Source organism: Podarcis bocagei (genome assembly GCF_964188305.1).
Source record: "Podarcis bocagei genome assembly, chromosome: 16".
NCBI lineage: Eukaryota > Metazoa > Chordata > Lepidosauria > Squamata > Lacertidae > Podarcis > Podarcis bocagei.
Genome location: NC_138142.1, coordinates 34,274,807 through 34,302,239, shown reverse-complemented (window position 1 = coordinate 34,302,239; position 27,433 = coordinate 34,274,807). Strand labels below are relative to the sequence as shown.

Sequence of the window (27,433 nt, the reverse complement as noted above, 5' to 3'; positions counted from 1 at the left end):
GGGCGGGATCCCTCCCACTGATGCTTGCCAGATCGACCAGCCAGTTGCTCTCAGGTGTTTCAGGATCCCGGGGAGCCACGCAAGGGAACTGGGTTCTGGAAGCATCAAGACTGAGCCAGGGGTCCTCTGTCTCGCATCTGTGGCGGACAAACAGGTGAGTTGGGGCAGGGGTTGTCGCAGAGAGTGGGGGACCGGGCGCGGAAGGAGATGGGGTTGTGACAGGCCTGGATTCCATCTTTCCCACATGGGAGAGAAAGCTGCTATTGACTTTCTTCTCCTGGCTAAGAAAATCACCGCATCTGGTTTTTTTTATTCTTATTTTGTAGAATTCTAAGGTCTCAAATATATATGTATAAAATTCATAAATGTACAAGGCAAACAGATACATAAGTAAATAAACCACATGTCTGAAATAGTACAGGAGAGCATCTGGGGGTTTTGAGCTTGATAGAAAAAGCAAGTAAGAGCTCACATTTTGGACTCACAGCTGTCTATGGAGGCACATAAAAGGAAGTTCTTACAGTGGTACCTCGGGTTAAGTACTTAATTCGTTCTGGAGATCCGTACTTAACCTGAAACTGTTCTTAACCTGAAGCACCACTTTAGCTAATGGGGCCTCCTGCTGCTGCGCGATTTCTGTTCTCATCCTGAAGCAAAGTTCTTAAACTGAAGCACTATTTCTGGGTTAGCGGAGTGTGTAACCTGAAGCGTATGTAACCTGAGGTACCATTGTATTTACACTGCGTATAGTAAGGGCATGAATTCGAGCCATTTCACCCTTGCCGCACTCCTTTCACAGGGAAAACCCACTCTTAGCTCGGAGCAACGTCAGCCTGGAGAAAACCCAAACTGAGCACTAAAGAGCTGGTTTCCCCCCAGGAAACAGGGGGGGGGGGGCGGGAAGAGAAATGGGACGTAAGGAAGTGTGGATGAACTCTTAAGAGGCGACACAGCAGAAGGTGCATGTCTTTTACTGCTTCTTTTAATTTTTTTCCAATTACCTTACGGAACTCCCTGTCGCAGGAGAAAGGGATGGCTTCCAACTTGGAATGGCTTTGAAAGTGGATTAACGGAGGCAGATTAGCAGAGGCCGAGGCTACTGATGGCTGCTAAGCTCTCCGACTATATCCACCTCCTCGGTCAGAGGCAGTAATGCTTCTGAATATACTGTATTTTTTGCACCATAACACTCACTTTTTTCGTCCTAGAAAGTAAGGGGAAATGTCTGTGCGTGTTATGGAGGGAATGCCTACGGGTGGCATGCCTACGGGTTTTCCTCCTCTAAAAACTACGTGTGTGTTATGGTCAGGTGCGTGTTATAGAGCGAAAAATACGGTAATTTTCTTGAAAATACAGAAGGGGAGATTTGCTGTTCCCCTCAGGTCCTGCTTGTTGGATTCTCATTGGGGCGAGTGGTTTGGGGGATGAGTGTTCAGATCCCTGGGCTCTCACTTGTGGGGTGCCTCAGGGCTCCGTCCTCTCTCCCATGCTTTTTAACATCTATATGAAGCCACTGGGAGAGATAATCAGGGGGTTTAGGCTGGGGGTTCATCAGTATGCAGATGATACCCAGCTCTACCTCTTTTTAAAATCAGAACCAGTGAAGGCAGTGAAGGTCCTGTGTGAGTGCCTGGAGGCGGCTGGAGGATGGATTGAGGCTGAATCCTGACAAGACAGGAGGACTGTTTTGGGGGACAGGCTGGTGTGGGGGACTCCCTTGCTCAGAATGGGGTAACTGTGCCCCTGAAGGACCAAGTGTGCAGCCTGGGAGTCATTTTGGACTCACAGCTGTCCATGGAGGCGCAGGTCAATTCTGTGTCCAGGGCAGCTGTCTAACAGCTCCCTCTGGTACGCAGGCTGAGACCCTACCTGCCCTTTTAGCACTGGTCTTGAAAGACCTACATTTCAAATTCAAAGTGTTGGTGCTGACCTTTCAAGCCCTAAATGGCCTCGGTCCAGTATACCTGAAGGAGCGTCTCCACCCCCATCGTCCAGCCTGGACACTGAGGTCCATCTCTGAGGGCCTTCTGGCAGTTCCCTCACTGCGAGAAGTGAAGTTACAGGGAACCAGACAGAGGGCCTTCTTGGTAGTGGCACCTGCCCTGTGGAACGCCCTCCCATCAGATGTCAAGGAAATAAACAACTATCTGACTTTTAGAAGACAGCCCTGTACAGGGCAGTTTTTTAAAAAATGTTTCATTATGTTTTTATATATGTTGGAAGCCACCCAGAGTAGCTGGGGCAACCCAGTCAGATGGGCGGGGTATAAATAATACAATTAATATTATTATTATGGAATAGGATGTCCCTATTTTCATCAGAGAAATGTTGGAGGGTATGCTAACCTACATCACAGGGTTGTTCTGAGGATAAAATGGGGAGGGGGGATAGATTTATATGTGCCAGCTTGAGTTCCTTGGGGTGGGGGAAGTAGGCTATAAATTTAATATGTACAGTGGTACCTCGGGTTAAGAACTTAATTTGTTCTGGAGGTCCGTTCTTAACCTGAAACTGTTCTTAACCTGAAGCACCACTTTAGCTAATGGGGCCTCCTGCTGCCGCTGTGCTGCCGGAGCCCGATTTCTGTTCTCATCCTGAAGCAAAGTTCTTAACCTGAGGTACTATTTCTGGGTTAGCGGAGTCTGTAACCTGAAGCGTATGTAACCTGAAGCGTATGTAACCCGAGGTACCACAGTACATAAATAATCTCATCCACAAACCATGGGGTTCCTTGTCCCAAATCAGGAGGCCACGAAATACAACCATCTAATTTGTCCCAAGCCTAGCCTAAAACCTTTGAAGTCTTTTTGCCTTTCTAGAGCAGGAAGGCTGTCTTCTGATCATCTGATGTTGTCTGCGCCTTTTCTCGAACCCTTGGCCAGTGGCGGTGTCACAAAAAGCAGCAGCTGCCTTGCTCCGTTTCCCTGGTGCTGCAAAAAAAAGCATGTGCCGATTGCATCTGCACAATCACTGCAGTGTTGACTTTGATCCTGAGATTGTATGCTTAGTGGGGCAGGGACCTGTTCTCTTAATCCATTTCACAATTGATTGCTTGATTGTAAGGAAACCGCAAAGCAATTACTAGGACTTCCAAGGAGACTCTCTGTACTTTGGAAAGCTGAGCCGCTATAGAGCAGATCAGGGAAATACTGGTACCTCCTTTTTTGCAGCTGGAGGGCTGCACTCGCTTCTCCACAACCTTCCGAGGGCCACTTGCCAGCGGCGGGAGGGGCCAGAGACAAAAGTGGGAGGTTTTTATATTTGTGCAATAGGCTAGCTTTTTCACACTCACACTTCCCTCTATCCAGAGGCGCCGAGTTCTGTGCAGCATGCGGGGGGCGGAGCTTGTCGAATGCACATGATGTCACACGTGTGACATCACACCTGGCGGGAGGAAGTCTTCCTTTGTTCTAGATATAATTTTATAGTGTTGTGAAAACTTCAATAACAATTTGTAGAAGGAGGCTGCAAGCCCCTACAGGGCCCTCCACTGCTATGGGGAGGGCCTGCGGGGACCGGTCTGGGCCCTCAAGATTGTGGGGGGGTCAGGCCCATCTCCACATATTTTGGGGGGGCTGTGCTGACAGCAGCCCCTTAGAGTTCTCTCTCTCTCTCTCTCTCTCTCTCTCTCTCTCTCTCTCTCTCTCTCTCTCTCCCTCTCTCTCTCTCTCTCCCAGCCAGGCAAAGCATCCATTCCAACCAAGCCCATACCCTTAAGGCAGTGGGGGTGCAGGGGGGGGCCAGCCGCACCGGGCGCAACATCTGGGGGGGGCGCGCTCGCACTCTCAGCTCTCTGCCCCTACCTGGCTCACTCTCTCTCTCTCACTGCAGTGCTGGCTGTGCGAATCCGATCCGAGCCGCCGGGTCGCCACCCACTGTGGGGGGGGGGGTGTGCCAGGCGTGCGGTGCGGAGAGAGAGCGAGGGACTATCTGGGGGAGGGACAGTGCAGCGGCCGCCCAGCGCAGCGCTGAGCGCGGGAGAGAACCACACCAGACCAGACCAGGCAGCAGCAAGAAGAAGCTGGCAGCGGCGGCAGGTTAGGGGTTAGGGGGCGCAAATTACTTGCCTTGCCCCGGGTTAGGGGGCGCAAATTACTTGCCTTGCCCCGGGTGCTGACAACCTACGCTACGCCACTGCCTTAAGGGTGTGTGTGTGTGTGTGTGTGTATGTGTGCCAAGCAGAATCAATGAGGGATCTGACCTTGGAAGGATCCCCCAAAAGAGGAGGGGGATGCAGAAGAAGGACCATAGCTCATTGGCAAAGTATCTGCTTTGTATGCAATCCCAGGCATCTCTACGTTGGGCTGGAGAATGAATTTTATTATTACGGTCACAGACCAGTTCCGGCTCACTTACAATATCGGAAAAATCATAAAACACAACAGGAATACATTGGATTGCGATTGGGTTTAACAGAGACACTTCCGATATAACAGCAGTTAAAAATATACATTAAATCTTGATCACTAGAATATAACCTAAAATTGTCATTTAAAACCGTAATCATTTTGGTAAAACACAGACAAAAACACAAAAGAAAAACATTACATTTGACACAACATAAAAACTTAACAACAGTAAAAACACACAAAATAAAAGAAGAATTTTTTCCTTCTTATTCCTTGGTGTATTTACATGGCTAAAAGACTTCCTCAACACCCTCCAATCTGGATTTCATCATATCACATATTTAGCAGTTCCCAATTTCCTATTTATAACATCAGTATCTTCTGAACAGGGACACGGTTGGTGCTGTGGGTTAAACCACAGAGCCTAGGACTTGCCAATCGGAAGGTCGGCGGTTCGAATCCCTGTGACGGGGTGAGCTCCCGTTGCTCGGTCCCAGCTCCTGCCAAGCTAGCAGTTCGAAAGATAACGGTTGCCAAGGATGTTGGGGGTGGGGGTGCCTGGTCTTAGAAATAGTGGGTGGGAGGAAATCAAGTTCCTCCTGACAGTACTCCTGACAGTAAGAGCTGTTCGACAGTGGAATTTGCTGCCAAGGAGTGTGGTGGAGTCTCCTACTTTGGAGGTCTTTGAAAGCACATCAAAGTGCAAGTAGATAAATAGGTACCGCTCCGTCGGGAAGGTAAACGGCGTTTCCGTGCGCTGCTCTGGTTCGCCAGAAGCGGCTTAGTTATGCTGGCCACATGACCCGGAAGCTGTACGCCGGCTCCCTCGGCCAATAAAGCGAGATGAGCGCCGCAACCCCAGAGTCGGCCACGACTGGACCTAATGGTCAGGGGTCCCTTTACCTTTACAGAGTTGGTGATGCCAGGTGACGCTGACCATATTGAGCACAATTAGACGCTTGCTTGTGGGTTTCCCAGAAGTGGCTTGGCCATTGTGAAAACAGGATACTGGACTAGACGGGCCCTTGGCCTGATCCTGAAATCTCTTCCTAGGTTCTTATATTTAGCTACTGTCATTCTTGGAGAACTGAACTGAAGCCCGAGGGGTGGGAGAAACTTGGAGGATCAAAAGAAGACAGGTTGGTCCACCTGCATGTTCTTACATCTACGGATTCAGCCTTCAGAGCAGCAGAACACAGAACTAATAGTCCTCTTTAGGGAAGTTTTTAATGTTTAATGCTGTATTGTGTTTTAATATTCGGTTGGGAGCCGCCCAGAGTGGCTGGGGAAACCCAGCCAGATGGGCGGGGTATAAATAATATATTATTAGTATTATTATTATTCTAGCACTTTCCCATAGTTACTCCTATCCTGCTTTGAACCCCATACCCTCCAACATTTCTCTGATGAAAATAGGAACATCCTATTCCAGGCTTCCTCAACATCGGCCCTCCAGATGTTTTGAGACTACAATTCCCAGCATCCCTGACCACTGGTCCTGCTAGCTAGGGATCATGGGAGTTGTAGGCCAAAAACATCAGGAGGGCCGAGGTTGAGGAAGCCTGTCCTATTCCATAATCATCATCATCATCATACCCTGCCCATCTGACTGGGTTGCCCCAGCCACTCTGGGTGGCTTCTAACATACAGTGGTGCCCCGCAAGACGAATGCCTCGCAAGACGGAAAACTCGCTAGACGAAAGAGTTTTCCGTTTTGGAGGTGCTTCGCAAAACAAATCTCCTATGGGCTTGCTTCGCAAGACGAAAATGTCTTGCGAGTTCCTGCGGAGTTTTTTCCCTCCCCCCCCCTTTTCTAAGCCGCGAAGCCGCTTATCAGCTGATCCGATCAGCAGATAAGCCGCTAAAAGCAGCTAATAGCGCTAATCCGCTAATCTGTCAATGGGCTTGCTTCGCAAGACGAAAAAACCGCTAGACGAAGAGACTCTCAGAACGGATTCTTTTCGTCTTGCGAGGCACCACTGTATATAAAAACAGAATTAAACATTAAAAAGTGAGAAACTTCCCTACACAGGGCTGCCTCCAGATGTCTTCTAAAGCTTGTATAGTTACTTATCTCCTTGGCTTGGCGTTCGCATACCTCCATACCCTCCAATCTTTCTCTGATGAAAATAGGGACGTGCTAAGGAGAAGCGGGACATTCTGGGATCAAATCAGAAAACGGGACGGCTTCTGTAAATCCAGGACTGTCCCTGGCAAATAGGGACACTTGGAGGGTCTGCAAGACCGGCCCACTCACGAGACAAGGTGCAGTGACTGCCTCTGGCGGCAGGTACCACCAGGGCAGCAGATCCTGACGTTGATCTTTCTTCCCTGCTTGCTCCTGTTGCAGATCTTCCCTAACCCCTTCTTCGCTGGTGGGGAAGGAGGCTGTTATTTTGGGGGTCCACCAGTGGCATAGCGTGGGGGGTGCAGGGGGGGCCAGCCGCACCGGGCGCAACATCTGGGGATTAGGGTTAGGGTGCGCAAATCCACGGGTTAGGGGGCGCAAATCCACGGGTTAGGGGGCGCAAATTACTTGCCTTGCCCCAGGTGCTGACAACCCACGCTACGCCACTGGGGTCCACCTCAGGTGGCAAATTGTCTTGGGCCAGCCCTGTTTGCACCTGCAGACTGCCTGGGGAAAATATTCTCCCAGGCACCCTCTCCCTCTCATCCTCCTACGCCAGCCACACCTTAGGGCCTCCTTGGCCCATCCCAAGAGACACAGACGTACTTGTTTTTGCCTAATGCTGTAGCAACTTGCCCTCCAGTCAGAGCGGTTGCCATCTTGTTTCAACTGGTCCTGCTCCTCTGCCTTTTAATGGACGCCTGGCAGACAGAAACTAAGCCAGAGAAGCTCTTCCTCATCACTTCCTTTTATGTGCTCTGATGTCTGTCAGATAAGAACTGGCGAGGAGGCTCAGGCGCCTGCCGCATCTAATTTAAATCCCTTCCTTACACACACAAAAAGGCAAAAAAGCATGGGCACCATATATTTGAATAACATCGTTTTTTCCCTTCCCTGCAAAGACTCATGGGAAGTGTAGTTTATACCTCACAGAGCTCCATTTCCCAGCACCCTTAACAAACCACAGCTCCCAGGATTCTCTGGGGGGAAATCATGTGTTTTAATGTGTTTTAGATGGACCCTATTTAGATGAACTCCTCAATGCCTTCTTTGCCTCAGTCTTCTCCGATAAAGAAAACAATGCCCGACCTGAAGAATTTGGAGCAAATGATTCAGCAAAGGAAACACAGCCCAGAATAACTAAGGAGACAGTACAAGAATATTTGGCTAGTTTAGATGTATTCAAGTCTCCAGGGCCAGATGAACTGCATCCAAGAGTATTAAAAGAACTGGCAGATGTGATCTCAGAACCACTGGCAGTCATCTTCGAGAAATCCTGGAGAACAGGCGAAGTCCCGGCAGACTGGAGGAGGGCAAATGTTGTCCCTATTTTCAAAAAGGGGAAAAGAGAGGACCCAAATAATTACCGCCCAGTCAGTCTGACATCAATAGCAGGGAAGATTCTGGAGCAGATCATTAAGCAAACAGTCTGTGAGCACCTAGAAAGGAATGCTGTGATCACCAATAGTCAGCATGGATTTCTGAAAAATAAGTCATGTCAGACTAACCTGATCTCATTTTTTGACAGAATTACAAGCCTGGTAGATGAAGGGAACTCAGTGGATATAGCCTACCTTGATTTCAGTAAGGCATTTGACAAGGTGCCCCATGATATTCTTGTAAAGAAGCTGGTAAAATGCGGTCTTGACTCTGCTACCACTCAGTGGATTTGTAACTGGCTGACTGACCGAACCCAAAGGGTGCTCATCAATGGTTCCTCTTCATCCTGGAGAAGAGTGACTAGTGGGGTGCCACAGGGTTCTGTCTTGGGCCCGGTCTTATTTAACATCTTTATCAACGACTTGGATGATGGACTCAAGGGCATCCTGATCAAATTTGCAGATGACACCAAACTGGGAGGGGTGGCTAACACCCCAGAGGACAGGATCACACTTCAAAACGACCTTGACAGATTAGAGAACTGGGCAAAAACAAACAAGATGAATTTTAACAGGGAGAAATGTAAAGTATTGCACTTGGGCAAAAAAAATGAGAGGCACAAATACAAGATGGGTGACACCTGGCTTGAGAGCAGTACATGTGAAAAGGATCTAGGAGTCTTGGTTGACCACAAACTTGACATGAGCCAACAGTGTGACGCGGCAGCTAAAAAAGCCAATGCAATTCTGGGCTGCATCAATAGGAGTATAGCATCTAGATCAAGGGAAGTAATAGTGCCACTGTATTCTGCTCTGGTCAGACCACACCTGGAGTACTGTGTCCAGTTCTGGGCACCACAATTCAAGAAGGACACTGACAAACTGGAACGTGTCCAGAGGAGGGCAACCAAAATGGTCAGAGGCCTGGAAACGATGCCTTATGAGGAACGGCTAAGGGAGCTGGGCATGTTTAGCCTGGAGAAGAGGAGGTTAAGGGGTGATATGATAGCCATGTTCAAATATATAAAAGGATGTCACATAGAGGAGGGAGAAAGGTTGTTTTCTGCTGCTCCAGAGAAGCGGACACGGAGCAATGGATCCAAACTACAAGAAAGAAGATTCCACCTAAACATTAGGAAGAACTTCCTGACAGTAAGAGCTGTTCGACAGTGGAATTTGCTGCCAAGGAGTGTGGTGGAGTCTCCTACTTTGGAGGTCTTTAAGCAGAGGCTTGACAACCATATGTCAGGAGTGCTCTGATGGTGTTTCCTGCTTGGCAGGGGGTTGGACTCGATGGCCCTTGTGGTCTCTTCCAACTCTATGATTCTATGATTCTATGATTCTATGATTCTATGACCCTGTGTGCAGCCGCACACTGCTGCACCTCACTCAAGGTGGTTTGCCTGATCCAAGCAGAGAAATGCCTCTAACCCAGATTCCTGTTTCCAACAGGGGACAGCCAAAGTGCCTCTGGAAAACAAATGTTGAATGCTCTCATGCTATGCTGATTCTTTTTCTCTCTCTCTCTCTTTTTTAAAAAAGCATTTTTCCTTCCTAATGTGCATGAATGTTAAAGGGAGCACGAGTATTCAGCTTAAAAGGAACAAGAAGCTGTCAAATTGAAACGTTTGGGACCTCTGCTGGCAAGCAGCGAGTTAACAGTTGCGCAGCACGCGATGGCCAAAAAGGGGTGGGTTTATGCAAATATCACACCAATGGCCATCGAGCTGACCTGACAGACGGCTGAGAAATGGATAAAATCAACAGAATCCACTATTTTTGAGATTAAACTGCCCACCAAAAAGCTGGTGCGTTGGGCAACAGAAGCAGAAACGTTGCCAGAGCGTGTTTTGTGGAACTGGAAACGGTGCTGATTCCGTGGGGGGCGGTGAGCGCTTTGCAGTACCAGGTGCTCCCCGACAGCTCAAAAGGCATCGGGAAAGGAGACCCGCTTAATTTTTGTTCAGCTCGGTATCGCTTCTCGGCCTTTTGGCTAAGATCAAGTGTAGTATCTGTTCTTATCAGTTTAATATCTGATATGTCCTCTATTTGAGGACTATATATTAAATGGATTTTTGGAGCTGGGAGATGGAATAGGGGCTTGCTCCGTCCACTCCATGCATCGACCTGGTATTGCAGTACCTCCAGGAACGGTGCACCTCCCTCTGGGGGGAATATCACTGGTGCAAAAAAAAGATCAAAACAAGTCTAACGCTTCTGTAGCTGTACATAGGTAGCCGTGTTGGTCTGCCATAGTCAAAATAAAAAAATTCCTTCCTGTAGCACCTTAAAGACCAACTAAATTAGTTCTTGGTATAAGCTTTCGTGTGCATGCACACTTCTTTTGTAGCGTTATAGAGTGATAGCGGGTGGTTCTGAGCCTAGGGCTTCCCGATCAGAGATGGGGTGAGCTTCGTTGCTGGTCCCTGCTCCTGCCGACCCAGCAGTAGGTACCGCTCTGGCGGGAAGGTAAATGGTCTTTCCGTGCGCTGCTCTGGTTAGCCAGAAGCGGCTTAGTCATGCTGGCCACATGACCCAGAAGCTGTACGCCGGCTCCCTCGGCCAGTAAAGTGAGATGAGTGCCGCAACACCAGTCGGTCACAACTGGACCTAATGGTCAGGGGTCCCTTTACCTTTACCTTTATAGTGGAAGCAGTGGAATTCTACGTTCCTTCCACTACATACATGCAAGCTCATTCAGCAGTAAGGGTGTTTCATATTCTCCCTAAACATTGTACAGTGGTACCTTGGGTTACATACGCTTCAGGTTACACACTCCACTGGCCCAGAAATAGTGCTTCAGGTTAAGAACTTTGTTTCAGGATGAGAACAGAAATCGTGCTCCGGTGGCGTGGCAGCAGCGGGAGGCCCCATTAGCTAAAGTGGTGCTTCGGGTTAAGAACAGTTTGAGGTTAAGTACGGACCTCTGGAACGAATTAAGTACTTAACCCGAGTTACCGCTATATGGAACATTTTACTGTTACTCCTTGTCTTATTCGATTCCACAGAGCCTAGGGCTTGCCGATCAGAAGGTCAGCGGTTTGAATCCCCGCAACGGGGTGAGCTCCCGTTGTTCGGTCCCAGCTCCTGCCAACCTAGCAGTTTGAAAGCACACCAGTGCAAGTAGATAAATAGGTACTGCTCTGGCAGGAAGGTAAACGGCGTTTCTGTGCGTTGTTCTGGTTCGCCAGAAGCGGCTTAGTCATGCTGGCCACATGACCTGGAAAAACTGTCTGCGGACAAACATTGGCTCTCTCGGCCAGTAAAGCGAGATGAGCGCCACAACCCCAGAGTTGTCCGCGACTGGACTTAACGGTCAGGGGTCCCTTTCCCTTTACCACTTTCTGAAACAACACGAGAAGCAAACCACACCCGTCCTTCCAAATCCACATTTGGCTCAGTTTTGCAGTGCAGCTCTCTGACCAATGTTAACAAAAATGCAGAGATCAGTGCCTAAAAATGAGTATGTTGTTTCAAATGACAGAAAGAGATGCGTTATAGTAGGAGAAATTGCTTGCAGAAATATCAAAACTTCATTAAAAATGTGTTTCTTAGAAGTCACTAAAATGTGTGTGTGTGTGTGTGTGTGGTGGACTAAACTGCTGTTTAATTTTCATGAGGATTTTAAAAATAGAAAATTGGAAAGTTGCTGCAGGGATGAGGAGAACCAAAATTGAGATGGATAAAATGAGAAAAAGAAATGGACGGATCCTTCTGTCTGTCCTCACAAGGGAAGTGTGCAGATGACTGGTCCAGCCGCTCGATTGGCTCTGCCCCATCTCCCAGATCTCAATCTGCCAGTCATGCAGAAGGAATTTGAGTCAGTTTGCGTTTAAAGGCAAACCTCCCTCATTTGCTCTTTCTGAAACCAGTAGATGAAACTTTAAGATCTTTCAAAATTCCCACCACCTCTGCATTTCGCAATGAGCTTTTCCAGCCCAGTCACGTTCATCAAAATGCATACATCAGGATAAAATGTGCATCGAAATGCATATAATTGCAAAAACCATGTACCCAAATGCACGATATTAGGGGGCCTGGATTGGAAGCAGTAGATTAGGAAATAATTTTTTTGCATAGAATTGTGAAAAATGCCTGCTAAAATGCTAATTAATTCTCATGAGATCTCTCCCCCCCCCTTTAAGTAATAATCACAAACTGATAAGGAACTTAAAAACAGAACTTAAGACTGGAAAAATGAGATGGACAGACACTGAAATGGATGAAGCCACCTGACTCTTTTTGCACTTTGCACATGCCCATGGAAGTCTTGTTGGACAAAACACAGCTGAAAACACAGCTGGAGGGAGAGCTGGCTAGCCATGAGGTTATCAATGATGAGCCTTGAAATCATGACTGAACACGCCCCCCCTTCCCTCTCCCCTTTATTTTTGTTTCAGGACCATCTTTCCCAACAGCAACATTTACTGCATCTGGCTGTGAAACCATGTGGAAAGGGGCTGTTGTTTGCTTCCTGCTTCTCCAGCTGACGGTTGCTGTGACAGGTGAGCGACATTCGACCGAAGGTTTACGGTTACAAACAAGCCTGGCCTTACCAACCAAGAGACTTGCCTCCAGAAGTTGTGCCAGTGACCTCCCCCTGCCCCATTTGAGGTCTAAGTAGAGCATCCACACCCAGAGGCAGTCTACCTGTGGTGACGAAAGGTGTTGCTCAGACATTGTGGTGCTGGATAGCAAAGGGGAGGCTGTCCGATGGAGGCTGAATATTGCAGAAGCAAGATGGGTCATTGGCTACCGGGCTGTTTTATTAACAAAAAAGATCAACTCCCCGCCCCCCACTTCCCAGAAAGGAAAAATTGGGAATAATCAGGGAGGAAGGATGTGGGCACTGCAAAGAATTGCAGGTATGAGGAGTACTGATTATCCCACAATGAACACCCTTTTAGAAGCACTTTGGGTTCTGGAAATATAATCCAAGACTCAGCCACCATTGGCCATTCTTTAGCTTTCTAACTATACCAGCTCTCTGTGCTTGTCATCACTTCACCTCCACTCTCCCAACTGCGGCATCACCGACCAATGAGGTGGCCCGGATGTTTTCTCCTATCAGGGAAAAGCCATTCCTATTATGGTTGGCCCTCTGACACTTGCTCGGATCACCCACCCACTGCCTCTTGTCATGCTGTAGTTCATAGCGCCACCTGCCTGTGGTCAAACCAACTGCAGTATGATGACATGCTTACATTTTTATTATATGCACAGAAATAAATTGCAATTGTTCTAGAGCATACGGCTTTGTGTGGCTACTGATTCGGCAAAGCTTTCCTGCTGAAATAAGGCCTCCTCAACCCCTTTCTGTCTTACCTCTCCGCTTCCCAGAAATGGAACAACAAAAAAGCCAGATTTTTCCTTCCTTTCCCCAGGAGGCCGTCCATGTTCTGCCAGGAATTTTGGGCATGGCTCGTTGGTGTGTGAATGTGGGGCTTCCTACTGTGACACCTTGGAGCCTGTCTCCCTTCTTCCTCTGGGTTCCTACGTCAAGTATGAAAGCAACAAAGCTGGGTCGCGTGTGGAGCGCAGTGAAGGAGTCCTGCACAATGACGCTCCAGGAAAAGGTGGGTTTGCCTACTTTTTTAGATCTACCTCCAAGGAGACTCTCTCTCTCCCCCTCTATATCCTAACCTTTCTCCAAGAAGATTAAGCTTACACACTCCATTTTATCCTCACAACGACCCTGTGAGGTAGGCAGGACTGAGATATGGTGGCTGGAGAAGGGAAGGTTAAGGGGAGACTTCAGATACCCGAAGGGCTGATGCACTGAAGGAAGTATAACTTCCTAAGGGCATTACTGGTAATACATTGGAGCTGCCTGCCATGGGGTGAGTGGCTGGGCTCTTCTTCTCCAGAGTCATTCTGACAAGACAGAAGTACTGTTCTTGGGGGCCAGGGGGCGGGTGGGTGTGGAGGACTCCCTCCTCCTGAATGGGGTAACTGTGCCCCTGAAGGATCAGGTGCACAGCCTGGGAGTCATTTTGGACTCACAGCTGTCGCTGGAGGTCAATTCTGTGTCCAGGGCGGCTGTCTACCAGCTCCATCTGGTACGCAGGCTGAGACCCTACCTGCCCGCGGACTGTCTCGCCAGAGTGGTGCATGCTCTGGTTATCTCCCGCTTGGACTATGGCAATGCGCTCTACATGGGGCTACCTTTGAAGGCAACCCGGAAACTGCAATTAATCCAGAATGTGGCAGCTAGACTGGAGACTGGGAGTGGCCGCCGAGACCACATAACACCGGTTCTGAGAGATCTGCATTGGCTCCCAGTACGTTTCCGAGCACAATTCAAAGTGTTGGTGCTGACCTTTAAAGCCGTAAACGGCTTCGGTCCAGTATACCTGAAGGAGCGTCTCCACCCCCATCGTTCAACCCAAACACTGAGATCCATCGCCGAGGGCCTTCTGGCAGTTCCCTCGCTGTGAGAAGTGAGGTTACAGGGAACCAGGCAGAGGGCCTTCTCGGTAGTGGCGCCCACCCTGTGGAACGCCCTCCCTTCAGATATTTTTCTTTGTGGTTGTTGTTGCGTTTGCTATTGTTTGATTTTTTATTTTTGTTAAATTTCGAAAATTTAATCAAAGTAAATAAATAAATAACTGATGCGGAAATTTAGAATTTAAGGCTGGAAAAATAAGAAAGCGAGGGAAAACTGCAATGGACAGATGTAGCCCATCTCTACCCTAAAGTAGCTGCATCCGCTAGGAATAAGCAAGCAGTGCTGTGCAATCTTAGCCACCTTCTTTCTTCCTTCACTATAGAAACCCTCACTCTGAAGATCAAGACATCCCAGAAATATCAAAAAATCAAGGGCTTTGGTGGGGCCTTGACAGATTCGGCGGCAATCAATATCCTGGCGCTTTCTCCAAAGGCTCAGACAAATCTCCTCAAATCCTATTTCTCAGAACAAGGTAAGTTGCCAAGAGGTGGGTAGCAGCAGCTGGGTTGCCAACTTACTCCGCTGGTTCTGCTCCTCTGCTATTTCAGTGGGTGGGGGGGGAGAGAAAGCTCTGCCCCGTCTAATATCTGCATGCCATCCTGGTGTGGAAGGCAGAAGAGCAAAAACGTTGGCGAACCTGAAGGAAACTGACAAGTCCCAGAGTTGGTGTAACAGTCCAAACCAGGCATAGGCAAACTCGGCCCTCCAGATGTTTTGGGACTACAACTCCCATCATCCCTAGCTAAAAGGACCAAAACCTCTGGAGGGCCGAGTTTGCCTATGCCTGGTCCAAACCTTCTTCACAGGGAACTCTGGGAAAGGTAGTTCTGCGATGAAAACAGGGGCCTCCTCCTGTCAACTCTCAGCAATAAACTACAATTTCCAGAATCCTCTAGGGGAAGTGGTGTTCAAAGTGGCAGGATGCTGACTCAAATGTACAGTTGCAGATGGAGCCTGAGAATGGGGAAATGAGAAATTGCAATGGACAGATTCATCCTTTACTACCCTAATGAAATATACTCGGAGTCGAGAGTGGATTTCATGCCCTTTATTCAGCTCATAGTGGTGAGGAGGAATGGAAGTTCCCCCAGAATGTCTGCTTTATATACATTATTTACACAATGGGCCCCTCGGGATTGGCTAATTCTGGGATTCTCCTGTAGGCCAATCTGGTTGCGGATTCACTTTCGCCTGGAGCTGGATTGGGTGGCTCCTGTAGACCAATCACACTGCTGCATTCTGGACCCTATTGTTCTAGGACCAATCAGACTGCTGCATTCTGAATCCTATTGTTCTAGGACCAATCAGACTGCTGCATTTTGGATCCTATTCAACTCAGTACATAACACCTAAGCAGTTATGCTCAGTCCTCACTGGACTTTTCCCACCGGCTTCTTCCCCTGCCCCTCACCCGCCCACAGTAAATATATATATTTTTTGAAACTGCTGCAAACCATGGGGCTCCCTGCAAGCTTCTTGATACTGCCATTGTGTGTCTGGAAGGGTCCATTGCACTAGGGTTTTCTTCCTTTCCTTATACATAAAAATTGCACGTGACCCCACAGGGCAGCCCCATATGATGTCCTTGGCAAGCATGTTGCATTGTCCTGTACCATAACTCCCAGGAAAGATTTGCCTCATTTCCCCCCCCCCAACTTGTGGTGAAATTGCTGTCTAACACTGTTTAACTCGCTCTCTAATTCATTCTAACTCATTAACTACCCTAAGGCTCAAACTCTGAGTTTCACTCTGTCTCAATCTGTCTATCTAGTAATCTGTTCTCTCTCTCTCTCTCTCCTATCTATATTTGGACCCAAACTATTCTCTTCGTTGTTTTCAACTGATTTAAAATATTATAGTTTTACACAGTGTTGTTTTTTTTCTGAGGGGACACAGGGGCACACAAACCCCTAAGCATTTTGTGAATCTTTGTGCTTTTGTCCATTTACTGCATTTATTTTTCCCAAGTTGAACTATAAAATGGTGATTTTCTTGAGTCAAAATGAGAGTACCCCTAAACATTCTTTTTTTAAAAAAGAAAAAAAAGCACTGGTTTTACATCATTGTGACCTTTCTTAGGACCCCACGGTGACGGGCAAGAAAGAAATTGAACAAGTAATAATAGCCACACTCATCACCTCCAAAGATCCAACAGAATTTGTTAGGTGTGTGGGTTCCAAATCAGACTTTGTCCAATTTACACATTAATTTGGGGATCAGGTGAACTCACTTTGAAATGTGGAAGGACCCCCCCCCAAATAATTTCCCTCAGTGAGTCCTATTTCTGGGAGTAACCCTGCTCTGTCTGCCTTTGGCTCCACTTTCTCCAAGGGATCGAATACACCCTGGTTCGCGTCCCCATGGCGAGCTGCGATTTCTCCGTGAGACTCTATACGTACGACGATTCGGAGGACGACTTTGAGCTGAAAAACTTCAGCCTGACGGAGGAAGACACCAAAATGAAGGTGAAGGGATTCGCCAATCCCCAGGATAAAGATTTAGGCCCATTCCCAGGGGAGAAAGTGGATTCGGTTTGCTTTTCAATGTAAACCCGTTTCCTTTGTGCTTAGGGGGACCAGCTAGTCCTTGACTGACTAAGAAACCTTAGCCCAAGACTCTCAGGCTCCACTTTGAACCCCGAATGCCATATTATAAGATAAAAGAGAAATGTCCGTAGCTCACTGGTAGAATATCTGGTCTCAGGTTCAATCCCCAGCACCTCCAGAATGTCCCCTAAAATTCTGGAGAGCTGCTGCCAGTCAGTGTAGACATTACCAAGCTATTTTATTTAGTTATTATTGTATAGCTGGACAGACCAAGGAACTAATGCTCTGACAATAGCAGCATCCTCTACCAAGCAGCTGACTCTTCCAGCAGTATTGTTGAACTGCAACCCCCTTCACCCCTGACTATTGGGCCAATACTGGCTGTGGATGATAGAAGTTGTAGTCCGACGATAGCTGGAGAGACAGTCTGATCTCCCCTGCTTGGCCATCTCTGTTGCCTTTACAGCAGATCCTAAGGACTGAACCGCAGATATTTTGGTCCACTGATCTGGAGACGAGCGGCTCTGCTATCCTTCAGAATATTATTGGACTCCAAAGCCCATCATCCACATCCAGTACTGGCCAATAGTTAGGGACGATTGGAGCTGCAGTTCTTGGCCTCCAACTCTCACCATCCCCATCAGCCAGCATGGCCAATGGTTAGGAATGGTCACAGCCCAACAAGAGCTGGGGGCCACCAGAGGAACCTGGGAAATGTGCCAGGAGCTCGTCCTACACTCGAGTAGGACCCTGGCAGAGACACATGCCCGACTGGCATGTTCTCTCCCTCCTGGTCGTTCGTTCGGGAGCTTCAAAAGCTTTCTTCGGCCTGAACATCACAACGACTGATGCCAACAGACACCGGCACACTTAGGGATCTGCAGAGTCTGCGGAGTTCGTGTGACAGACCTCAGCAACTCAGCATTTTGGCTAATCTACTTTATTTACATATAAACACACGCAGAGCACTGCAACATGGCTCCCTCTCTCTCTAGCATCAGACAGCAAAGAGAAATAGAACAAAGGACAATGGTCCCATTTCACGGAACACAGTCATAGCTGTCAACTTTTCCCTTTTCTGGGAAAAGGAATCCTATTCGGAATAAGGGAATTTCCCTTTAAAAAAGGGAAACGTTGACAGCTATGAACACAGTAACACAAACATCCTGTCACTTCTTAAAAAAGGGAAACGTTGACAGCTATGAACACAGTAACACAAACATCCTGTCACTTCTCACTCTGTGGAGTCAAAACATATACCGTGATGTGATAGACAACAATCCCATGACTGCAATCACGGAGCAGGAATTCTAACAAAATGTTCTCTCTGGCCACCGTGTGAGAGCAGTGAAATCACTGAGACACAACACAGGTGTTGGGTGAAATCAGGCCAAATCTTTATGGATGACAAACGCTGTTCCACATCCCCTCCCCAGATCCCAATCCTTCAGCAAGCGCAAGCGGTGGCCAAGAAGCCACTTGCCCTCTACGCCAGCCCTTGGACCTCCCCAGTGTGGATGAAGACCAACGGGGCCATGACAGGCCGAGGGACCCTCAAGGGGAAGCCGGGAGACAGATATCACAAGGCCTGGGCCAACTATTTCATCAGGTAACGACACCGACCACCGACGTCGTTTGGTTCCATTTTATTTGACGGCTGACCAGTTTGCGACGGCTGCAGAGTAATAAAGTTGTTAGGCACACAAACAAAGCATACAGCTAGTGCAGCAAAGGCTCCTGGGAGATGTGATAGGAATATTGAGGTCTTAAAAGGTAAAGGTAAAGGGACCCCTGACCATTAGGTCCAGTTGTGGCCGACTCTGGGGTTGTGGCGCTCATCTCGCTTTACTGGCCGAGGGAGCTGGCGTACAGCTTCCGGGTCGTGGCCAGCATGACTAAGCCGCTTCTGGCGAACCAGAGCAGCACACGGAAACGCCATTTATCTTCCCGCCAGAGTGGTACCTATTTATCTACTTGCACTTTGGCGTGTTTTCGAACTGCTAGGTTGGCAGGAGTAGGGACCGAGCAACGGGAGCTCACCCTGTCGTGGGGATTTGAACCGCCGACCTTCTGATCGGCAAGCCCTAGGCTCTGTGGTTTAACCCACAGTGCCACCCGCGTCTCTTTTGAGGTCTTAGATATATGTTAAATGTTCATAAGTGTACCAACCAAGCACGGACATAGATCAGCACAGGAAGACCGACCCGACACCATTTTGATTCCCAAACTGACCAAATGTTTTCCCTGCAAGGAGGGAGGGGGGTCAGGGAGCCTTCCCATTGTCTCAGGAATTGAGTAATCAGCATTTTAATAGGCGACAGACTATCAGGAAAGGCAATCAGATAACCTGGCAAACAGGAAAAACAACACCCAAATTTCTGTTTTAGACCGCTTTTTCTGTGATGTAGGTATGATGTTTCTGAGGGTGGTCTTGATCTACAGGGTGGCAATTTCAGAAGTCTATATAAGGCCTTGCACGCCATTGTTCTGGGTTCCTCCTCATTCCTGCGTGTGGTGAGCGAGGACCCTGTTGCAACAGATCAATAAAGATCAGGCTTACTAGCTGCTTTGCTTCTCAATATTCTCTGGTTGGCCTCTGTTATTTTCTCTTACCAATAGGGAACCTATGTAAGGACTCTATATGAGCTCCTGGATACCCCATAAAGGAAAAGGGCAGATTTTTTGTTTACAACAGAGAAAAACGGCGGAGATGCGAGGAGACAATTCAGCTCCAAGGGGGCTTCTTCTTCTTCCTCAGGGGAGAAAAAGAATATCGTAGAGCTGAGAAAGGTTCAGAAATCATCAAGGAAAAAGAGTGACTTCACTAGGAAGAAAGGTTGCAGCATTTGGGACCTTTTCTCTTAGAGAAAAGGCGGGATGAGGTGAAATGGTGGATGTCTATAAAAGTTATGTTCAGCCAACAGAGAGCGGATAGACAAAATTATTGCATCCCTCTCATAAAACCAGCAGACATTCCATGAAGCTGAAAACAGGAAGATTCTGGCTGGACAAAAAAGTTTAGTTTCTTAAAAGAAAAATCTCAGGAAGTAATCTGAGGGGGAAATATCCTCAGTGACATCTTGGCCCTGCTAACCTTTGCTGCCATTTCCCTCTGCAGGTTCTTAGACGAATACGCCAAGTATAACTTGACTTTCTGGGCTGTGACGGCCGGGAACGAGCCAACGGCTGGCGACATCATCTTTTACCCCTTCCAGTGCCTGGGCTTCTCCCCTGAGCACCAACGCGACTTCATCGCCCAAGATCTGGGTCCTGCCTTGGCCAACAGCTCTTACAAGGGCATTGAGCTGATCATTCTGGATGACCAAAGGATGATGCTCCCTTACTGGGCCGAAGTGGTGAGTGGGCCGCCCTGGACTGGTGGAACCCCAACCCCAGGGGCTCTGTTTTCCTATTTATTTTGCTAAAGGCGCTGGAGCTGAGGCCACGTTGGCACCATGCATTTAAAGCCCCAGGAGGCCGTTTGGACAATCATGGCTTTGCCCAAAGCATCCCGTGAGTCCAAAGCAATAAATTGTTGTTGTTGTTGTTATATGATACAAATAAACCAGGAAGGACCAGGATAAATATCTATCCAGTTTGGAAACCCAGCCAGATGGGCGGGGTATAAATAACAAATTATTATTATTATTATTATTATTATTATTATTATTATTATTATTTTATTTTATTACTATTGGAACAGTGGGTGGCTCTGTGGGTTAAACCACAGAACCTAGGACTTGCCAATCAGAAGGTCGGCGGTTCGAATCCCCGCAACGGGGTGAGCTCCCGTTGCTCGGTCCCTGCTCCTGCCAACCTAGCAGGTTGAAAGTACGTCAGAGTGCAAGTAGATAAATAGGTACCGCTCCGGCGGGAAGGTAAACGGCGTTTCCGTGTGCTGCTCTGGTTCACTAGAAGCAGCTTAGTTATGCTGGCCACATGACCCGGAAGCTGCACGCTGGCTCCCTCGGCCAATAAACCCTAGAGTCGTCTGCGGCTGGACCTAATGGTCAGGGGTCCCTTTACCTTTTACTGCTGCTTAAAAGGACCTTCTAAAGCAGAGGTTGGATGTCCATCTGTCATTTAGCTGTAATTCCTGCATTGCGGGGGTTGGACAAGATGACTAGATGGCGGGAAGGTAAACAGCATTTCCGTGCGCTGCTCTGGTTCGCCAGAAGCAGCTCAGTCATGCTGGCCACATGACCCGGAAGCTGTACGCCAGCTCCTTCGGCCAATAAAGCAAGATGAGCGCCGCAACCCCAGAGTCGGCCACGACTGGTCCTAATGGTCAGGGGTCCCTTTACCTTATCATTATTTCCTCCCAATCAGAGCAGCTGGAGGAAGGACGGATTGCTCTGGCCTGATTGCCTCAAGGGGAGTGGGGTACACAGGTTACCCACATCTGTGGGGAGCAATTGCTAAATTCCCTTCTTCATAACCCAGGACAAGGAATTAGATTTCTCTTCCCACCCCTCATCGCTACCTTACAGCGTCTCAAATGTGCACAGCCTGAAGATAAGGCCCACTGAAACCAGCTAGCCTTGAGTTTGCTTTGGGGATTTGTAGCTCTCATCTTCACTCTCCTCCATGAGGTCTAGAAACATGCCGGTGGGGGGTAGAAAGGCCAAAAATAGAATATGAAGCTGTTAAGAGCTCTGTGAGCTTGACAATTCTGTTTTTATTATCCCTTATTATCTAGGTTCTCAAGGACCCCGTGGCGGCCAGTTACATCAATGGGATAGGCATCCACTGGTATTTGGATTTCCTGGCACCCATCGACTTGACTCTCTCTATCACTCACCACCTTTTCCCCAAGTATTATCTCATCTCCACCGAAGCCTCTACAGGATCGTATTTTTGGGAGCCCCGTGTGGTGCTGGGGGAGTGGGACCGCGGCAGCAAATACAGCCACAGCATCCTTGCGGTAGGAGCGCAAGCTGCAATGACTTTTTTTAAAAAAAGAAAAGTTTAATAGAATTTCAGAGTCTGACATTTGTTTGAACAAAATATATACCGTATTTTTCGCTCCATAGGACGCACCGGACCATAGGAGGGGGAGAACAGGGGGGGGGGGAATCTCCCCCTCTCTGCTCAGCGCCCCTTCAGCGAAGTGGTAGGAGAAACGGAGCCCCTTCCATTTCTCCTCCCGCTTCGCTGAAGGGGCGCTGCGCAGAGAGAGAAAACTGTGCAGCGCCTCTCCAGCGAAGCGAAGCCCGGAGAGCAAGAGGGATCGGTGTGCACTGACCCCTCTTGCTCTCCAGGCTTCAGGCGGCTATCTGCAAGCCTTCGGAGCGCAGCGGGAACTCCTGCTGTGCTCCGAAGGCTTGCGGATAGCTACCTGAAGCCCCCGGAGCACAGTGGGAGTTTGCACTGTGATCCGGGGGCTTCAGTGAAAGCAACGCAAAGCCTCCAGAGCACGGGGGGAGCTCTCCCTCTGCGCTTCGGAGGCTTCTTGTTGCTATCGCTGAAGCCAAGGAGCCTGCATTTGCTCCATAGGACGCACACACATTTCCCCTTCATTTTTGGAGGGGGAAAAGTGCGTCCTATAGAGCGAAAAATATGGTATATACACCAATATATATATCAACTTGAAGGAAACCTCTCCTCAGTTAACGAAAAATACAAAATGAAATATGAAAGCAATAGATTAAAAAACCCAGTGAAAAATGAGCACAGGCAGCAAATGTTTTAGGCACGTCTGGTTATGTTCGCAGTGACTGCCCATTGTGCCGCTCGGACGTGATCCAAAAACATCACAAAAAGGGGTGGAATGGTGTGTTTTCAGGCTGTTCAGGTGTTCAGGTTGTAGGTGATTTCATGTATGTGCACCGATGTCTCGGAACGTAACCCCTGCACAAATCGTTCACTGCCTGCATTTTAAAATATCCAGAAGATCATTAAAACCACCTAAAAAGAACTAAAACACCTGTAAACTTCTATGTGTCCGGGTTTGCCTAGACAAAGACGTTTTCAGCCGGCGCCCGAAAGACTATGGTGAAGGTGCCTGCCAATTGGCAGGGAGTTCCCAGGTTTAGTGTCCTTGAATTCTACTCAATATTGATCCAGAGCGGATTCCCAAAAAATAGATCAGAGGCAATTGTATTTAATCCAGCAGAGCTTTACTGCTGCTGAAGGCAATTGAGCATAATGGTCACAGATCCAATACATTCAGGATTGGCGCTGTTCATAAAAAATCTAGTTGCAGCAGACTTAGCTTAAAATTACAATAACTTATAAAAAGTCTGAACCTTGACACTATAGCATAATATGTACAGAACACCACACCGGAAGGAAAAGAGATGGAAAGTCAAACCTAGGCTCCTTCTGGTCTATTTTTATAGTCAGCATGAGCTTGACAGAAAGAGATGAGAGAACCAATTTAAGCCATCTGTACTCAGCTTCTCTGAAGGAATAACCCAAATATCCGGAACCTTCTGCTTGTTTCTTTCACACGGAGAAGCTTCCGGAACCCTCTTGAATTAAGCAGAATAGGAAAGCTCTCTACACATCAGATCAATACTTTCATTACTAAGAAATGCAAACTGACATTTAGAACACTAAAATATCGGTTTCTTACAACTGCTTAGGAATTCCCTCCCGTTGAATATTAGGCTCCATCTCTATTGTCTTAGTGGTTCCTCCTAAAGACCTTTCAAGGAGACTTTTCAGTAGAGATACAAATCCAAGTCTGCTTCTGCATTAGAATTGCTCTGAAGATGTTTTAAAGATTTCTTGAATCTCCAATTGTTTTATCCTTACTTGTTTGCTGCCCTCAAGTAGCTTTGGAAGGAAAGAAAAGGCAAAAAATTGAATTAATGCGTAATTTAAGCCTATTAAGAGGCATGTATGATTATGATGTATTGGTTTCCTTCCTTAGTTTGAAAAGTACTTCTATGCAGCCGGCGCATACAATCTGATCAACCTAGCGGTACATAAGAAATGTGAAATAAATAAGATTAATAAACGAATCAAGTGTTCTTCTCCGCCTTCCTGCAGAATCTCAATAACTACGTCACAGGCTGGACGGACTGGAACCTTGTCCTGGACATGGAAGGAGGCCCCAACTGGAGCAAAAATTATGTTGACAGTCCTGTCATTGTAGACGCGGCCAACGATGTGTTTTACAAACAGCCCATGTTTTATCACATGGCACACTTCAGGTGAGACGGCGGGACCCTCCACAAGTCCCCAAAGCAGGTGACCTCCGGGCCAACCATATTGAGTCCTAAAATGGGGAGGCCCTGTGGGTGGCGCCGCCTCAGGCTACAGTCTGCTGGGATTTGATGGGTGACAGGGCCTTCTCGGTGGTGGCTCCTTGTTTGTGGAACACCCTCCCTGGTGACATGCACCTGTCCCTCATGCTGTCGGGTTGCAGGCAGATTTTTTTTTAATGCTCCATTCACCCAGGAATCAGATGGCTGATAGATGTGGGCCAAGGCAAGGGTGAAATTAAAAACCATGAGGGAATGTGGTTGCTCCAGAGGGTGGCAACCTGAGAACGTAGCCTTCTCTGCAGTGGCTCCGTTTGTGGAATGCTCTCCCCAGGAAAGTTTAACGTGGCACCTTCATTATATACCTTTAGGCGCCAGGCAAAAATGTTCCATTTTAACCAGGCCTTTGGCTGACCTGATCGACATCCTGTACCCTTTTAAAATGCGGCTCTTTTTTTTGGGGGGGGGTGTTACCAGGTAATTGTTTTTACTTTGATTTTATATACTGTGATCTTTTATGTGAACCAACCTGAGAGCTCCGGGTATAGGGTGGTATATAAATTCAGTCACTCAATCTATCAATCAATCAATCAATAAAAATAAACATTTTAGATGTTGTAAGTATGTTTTTGGAAGGTTCCCCTCCCCCCAATCATTATTATTTTAAACCGTAATGTTTTTAAATATTTGATATTTGCTGCCCTGGGCTCCTCTGAGAGGAAGGTACAGTCATACCTCATGTTACGTCCGCTTCATGTTATGTTCTTTCAGGATACGTCCCGTGGCGACCCGGAAATACCGGAAAGGGTTACTTCTGGGTTTCGCCGCTCACGCATGCGCAGACGTGCAAAATGATGTCAGGCGCATGCGTAGAAGCGGCGAATCGCAACCCGCGCGTGCGCAGATGCGCTGCTGCAGGTTGCGTTCTTTTCATGTTGTGAATGGGCCTCCGGAATGGATCCCGTTCGCAACCAGAGGTACCACTGTACAAGATACAAATTTAATAAACAAGCAAGTAGATAAACACTCTGAGGCCCAGGCCCCCCCCTCCAAACCCCCTCAGGATAACCCCCTTGGTTGTGTTGAGATGGGACTACAGTGGTACCTTGGGTTACAAACATAATTCGTTCTGGAGGTCTGTTCTTAACCTGAAACCGTTCTTAACCTGAGGTACCACTTTAGCTAATGGGGCCTCCTGCTGCCGCACAATTTCTGTTCTCATCCTGAAGCAAAGTTCTTAAGCCAAGGTACTATTTCTGGGTTAGCAGAGTCTGTAACCTGAAGCGTCTGTAACCCGAGGTACCACTGTACTAGACCCTCACTGCAGCAGCAGGGCTGGTCTTGGGCTACTTAGATCTAACCATATTCCCCTTTCCCCCTGCTCCTTTGATATGCTACTGCAGCAAGTTCCTCCCAGAGGGAACCCAGAGGATTGAGATTCAGAGGAGCAAGTGGACTGACCTGGAATATTCAGCCTTCCTGCGTCCAGATGGCTCAGCGGCCGTTGTTGTCTTGAACAGGTGAGTGGGAGCCAGGTGGCCTCCATGCTGCCGCTGAACGGCACCCCGTCGTGGGGATTCGAACCGCCGACCTTCTGATCAGCAAGTCCTAGGCTCTGTGGTTTAACCCACAGCGCCACCTGTGTCCCTTAGGTACCTGTTAGGTCCATAAATTACCATATAGCATATATTCAACACGAAAAAACAGTGACAATTTGTTGTTGACAAAGGACAACGGGCCGCATTACCTTCAGTAGCTTAGGGCCTCATCAAACCTAAATCCGGCCCTGTTCCTGGCCCAGATTTCCCCCTCGGCACATCGCCTGCCTGTCTTTCTATTTATTTATTTTTAAAATATATTTATTAACTTTTCAGAGGTTATACAAAAAAAGCAAAAAACAAAAATACAAAAATAAAAACACATATAATTTCATTCACTTATTTTCTTTTAACTTACTTCTCAGACCTCCTCATACCTCCCCTTTTTGTATTCCAATTCAAATTATTCATTCAGCAAATCCTCGCCCTTAATTTTCACTTAATTTTCTTTCTCCCCCCCCCCCAATTATCTTAATCATTACAGCTGATAACCACTTAAACTCTATCCAACATCATTCTAACATTCACTAATTTTGTAATATTTCCCAAGATAGTCCTTGAATTTCTTCCAATCTTCTTCCGCCGTCTCTCTTCCCTGGTCTCGGATTCTGCCAGCCATTTCTGCCAGTCCCATATAGTCTATCACCTTCATCTGCCATTCTTCCAAAGTGGGTAGATCTTGTGTCTTCCAATACTTTGCAATAAGTATTCTTGCTGCTGTTGTTGCGTACATATGCCTGCCTGTCTTTCTAAATTGTTTCCTGTCTCGCCCTCTTCCTCAGGTCCCACAAGGACGTCCCGTTTGTCATCTCTGACCCTGGCGTGGGCCACATCGAGGCCGTGTCGACCGCCGACTCCATCCAGACCTACCTCTGGGAGCGGCCCAAGGAGGTGTCGGCAGAACCCCCCGCTCAGCAATAAATGTTCTATGCCCGTGAGATGGGTTGGCGTTAGCAGGGAGAAAGGGAGATCAGGATGCGATTGCTGCAAGAGTCCTGGGGATCGGTCTGCCTGCTCTGCGGGAAGGCCTGTATGAACCAGGAACTGAATGCGGTGTTTTCTCTGCAACTGGTGTTGGATAGGTTTAACGCTCTCAGTTTCATCCAGAGAGCAGGGGTCAGCAAACTTTTTCAGCAGGGGGGCGGTCCACTGTCTCTCAGACCTTATGGAGGGCTGGACTATATTTTGGGGGTGGGGGGGAATGAATGAATTCCTGTGCCCCACAAATAACCCAGAGGTGCATTTTAAATAAAAGGACACATTCTGCTCATGTAAAAACACGCTGATTCCCAGACTGTCCATGGGCTGGATTTAGAAGGCGATTGGGCTGGATCCAGCCCCCGGGCCTTAGTTTGCCTACCCGTGTGTTAACATTACTGGACCCAAGCTAGCCATGCCCATTACTTCCAGCGGGTCTACTCTGAGGAGGACCAGCATCGGCTGCATAAAAATGCCATAAGGTCTTTGAGCCGAACGACGTTTCCGATCTACAGCTCCCATCCATGAGTGCGGCTGGTGGAAGATGGATTTGAACCATGTTTCTGTTTCCCAGCTCCCAGCAGCCCAAGGGATGATGGGAGTTGTAGTTCAGCAACATCTCAAACCCCTGCACTGGCTATAAAACGCCGAGTTTTATAAAACACCTCTCCTTGCTATTTGAGTTGCCATTCATTCCATAGAGGCCTTTACCATGCCCACCTCACGGGGCTGATCGCTTCCTCCTATCTCAGATGTTTTCGTACAATAAATCAGTTTTTTTTTCTTTTTCTAAAAA

General features: G+C 47.9%; 1 protein-coding gene across 1 annotated transcript; it reads left to right on the top strand.

The window, feature by feature from the left end:
- Positions 1–27,433, top strand: LOC308575122 (lysosomal acid glucosylceramidase-like). Its single transcript, XM_081173643.1, has 11 exons — positions 1–154; positions 12,257–12,361; positions 13,241–13,432; positions 14,627–14,776; positions 16,636–16,769; positions 18,287–18,459; positions 19,969–20,206; positions 21,550–21,774; positions 23,847–24,010; positions 25,465–25,581; positions 26,442–27,433. Exons 2-11 carry the CDS (start codon positions 12,304–12,306, stop codon positions 26,578–26,580), a joined length of 1,590 nt encoding a protein of 529 aa, XP_081029769.1. The 5' UTR covers positions 1–154; positions 12,257–12,303; the 3' UTR covers positions 26,581–27,433.

Excerpts from the sequence above, each read along its gene's own strand:
- LOC308575122 (XM_081173643.1), top strand. The coding sequence starts at position 12,304 with ATGTGGAAAGGGGCTGTTGTTTGCTTCCTGCTTCTCCAGCTGACGGTT. Across the intron at positions 13,433-14,626 it reads CAATGACGCTCCAGGAAAAG|AAACCCTCACTCTGAAGATC; the intron begins GTGGGTTTGCCT and ends CCTTCACTATAG. Across the intron at positions 21,775-23,846 it reads ACAGCCACAGCATCCTTGCG|AATCTCAATAACTACGTCAC; the intron begins GTAGGAGCGCAA and ends GCCTTCCTGCAG.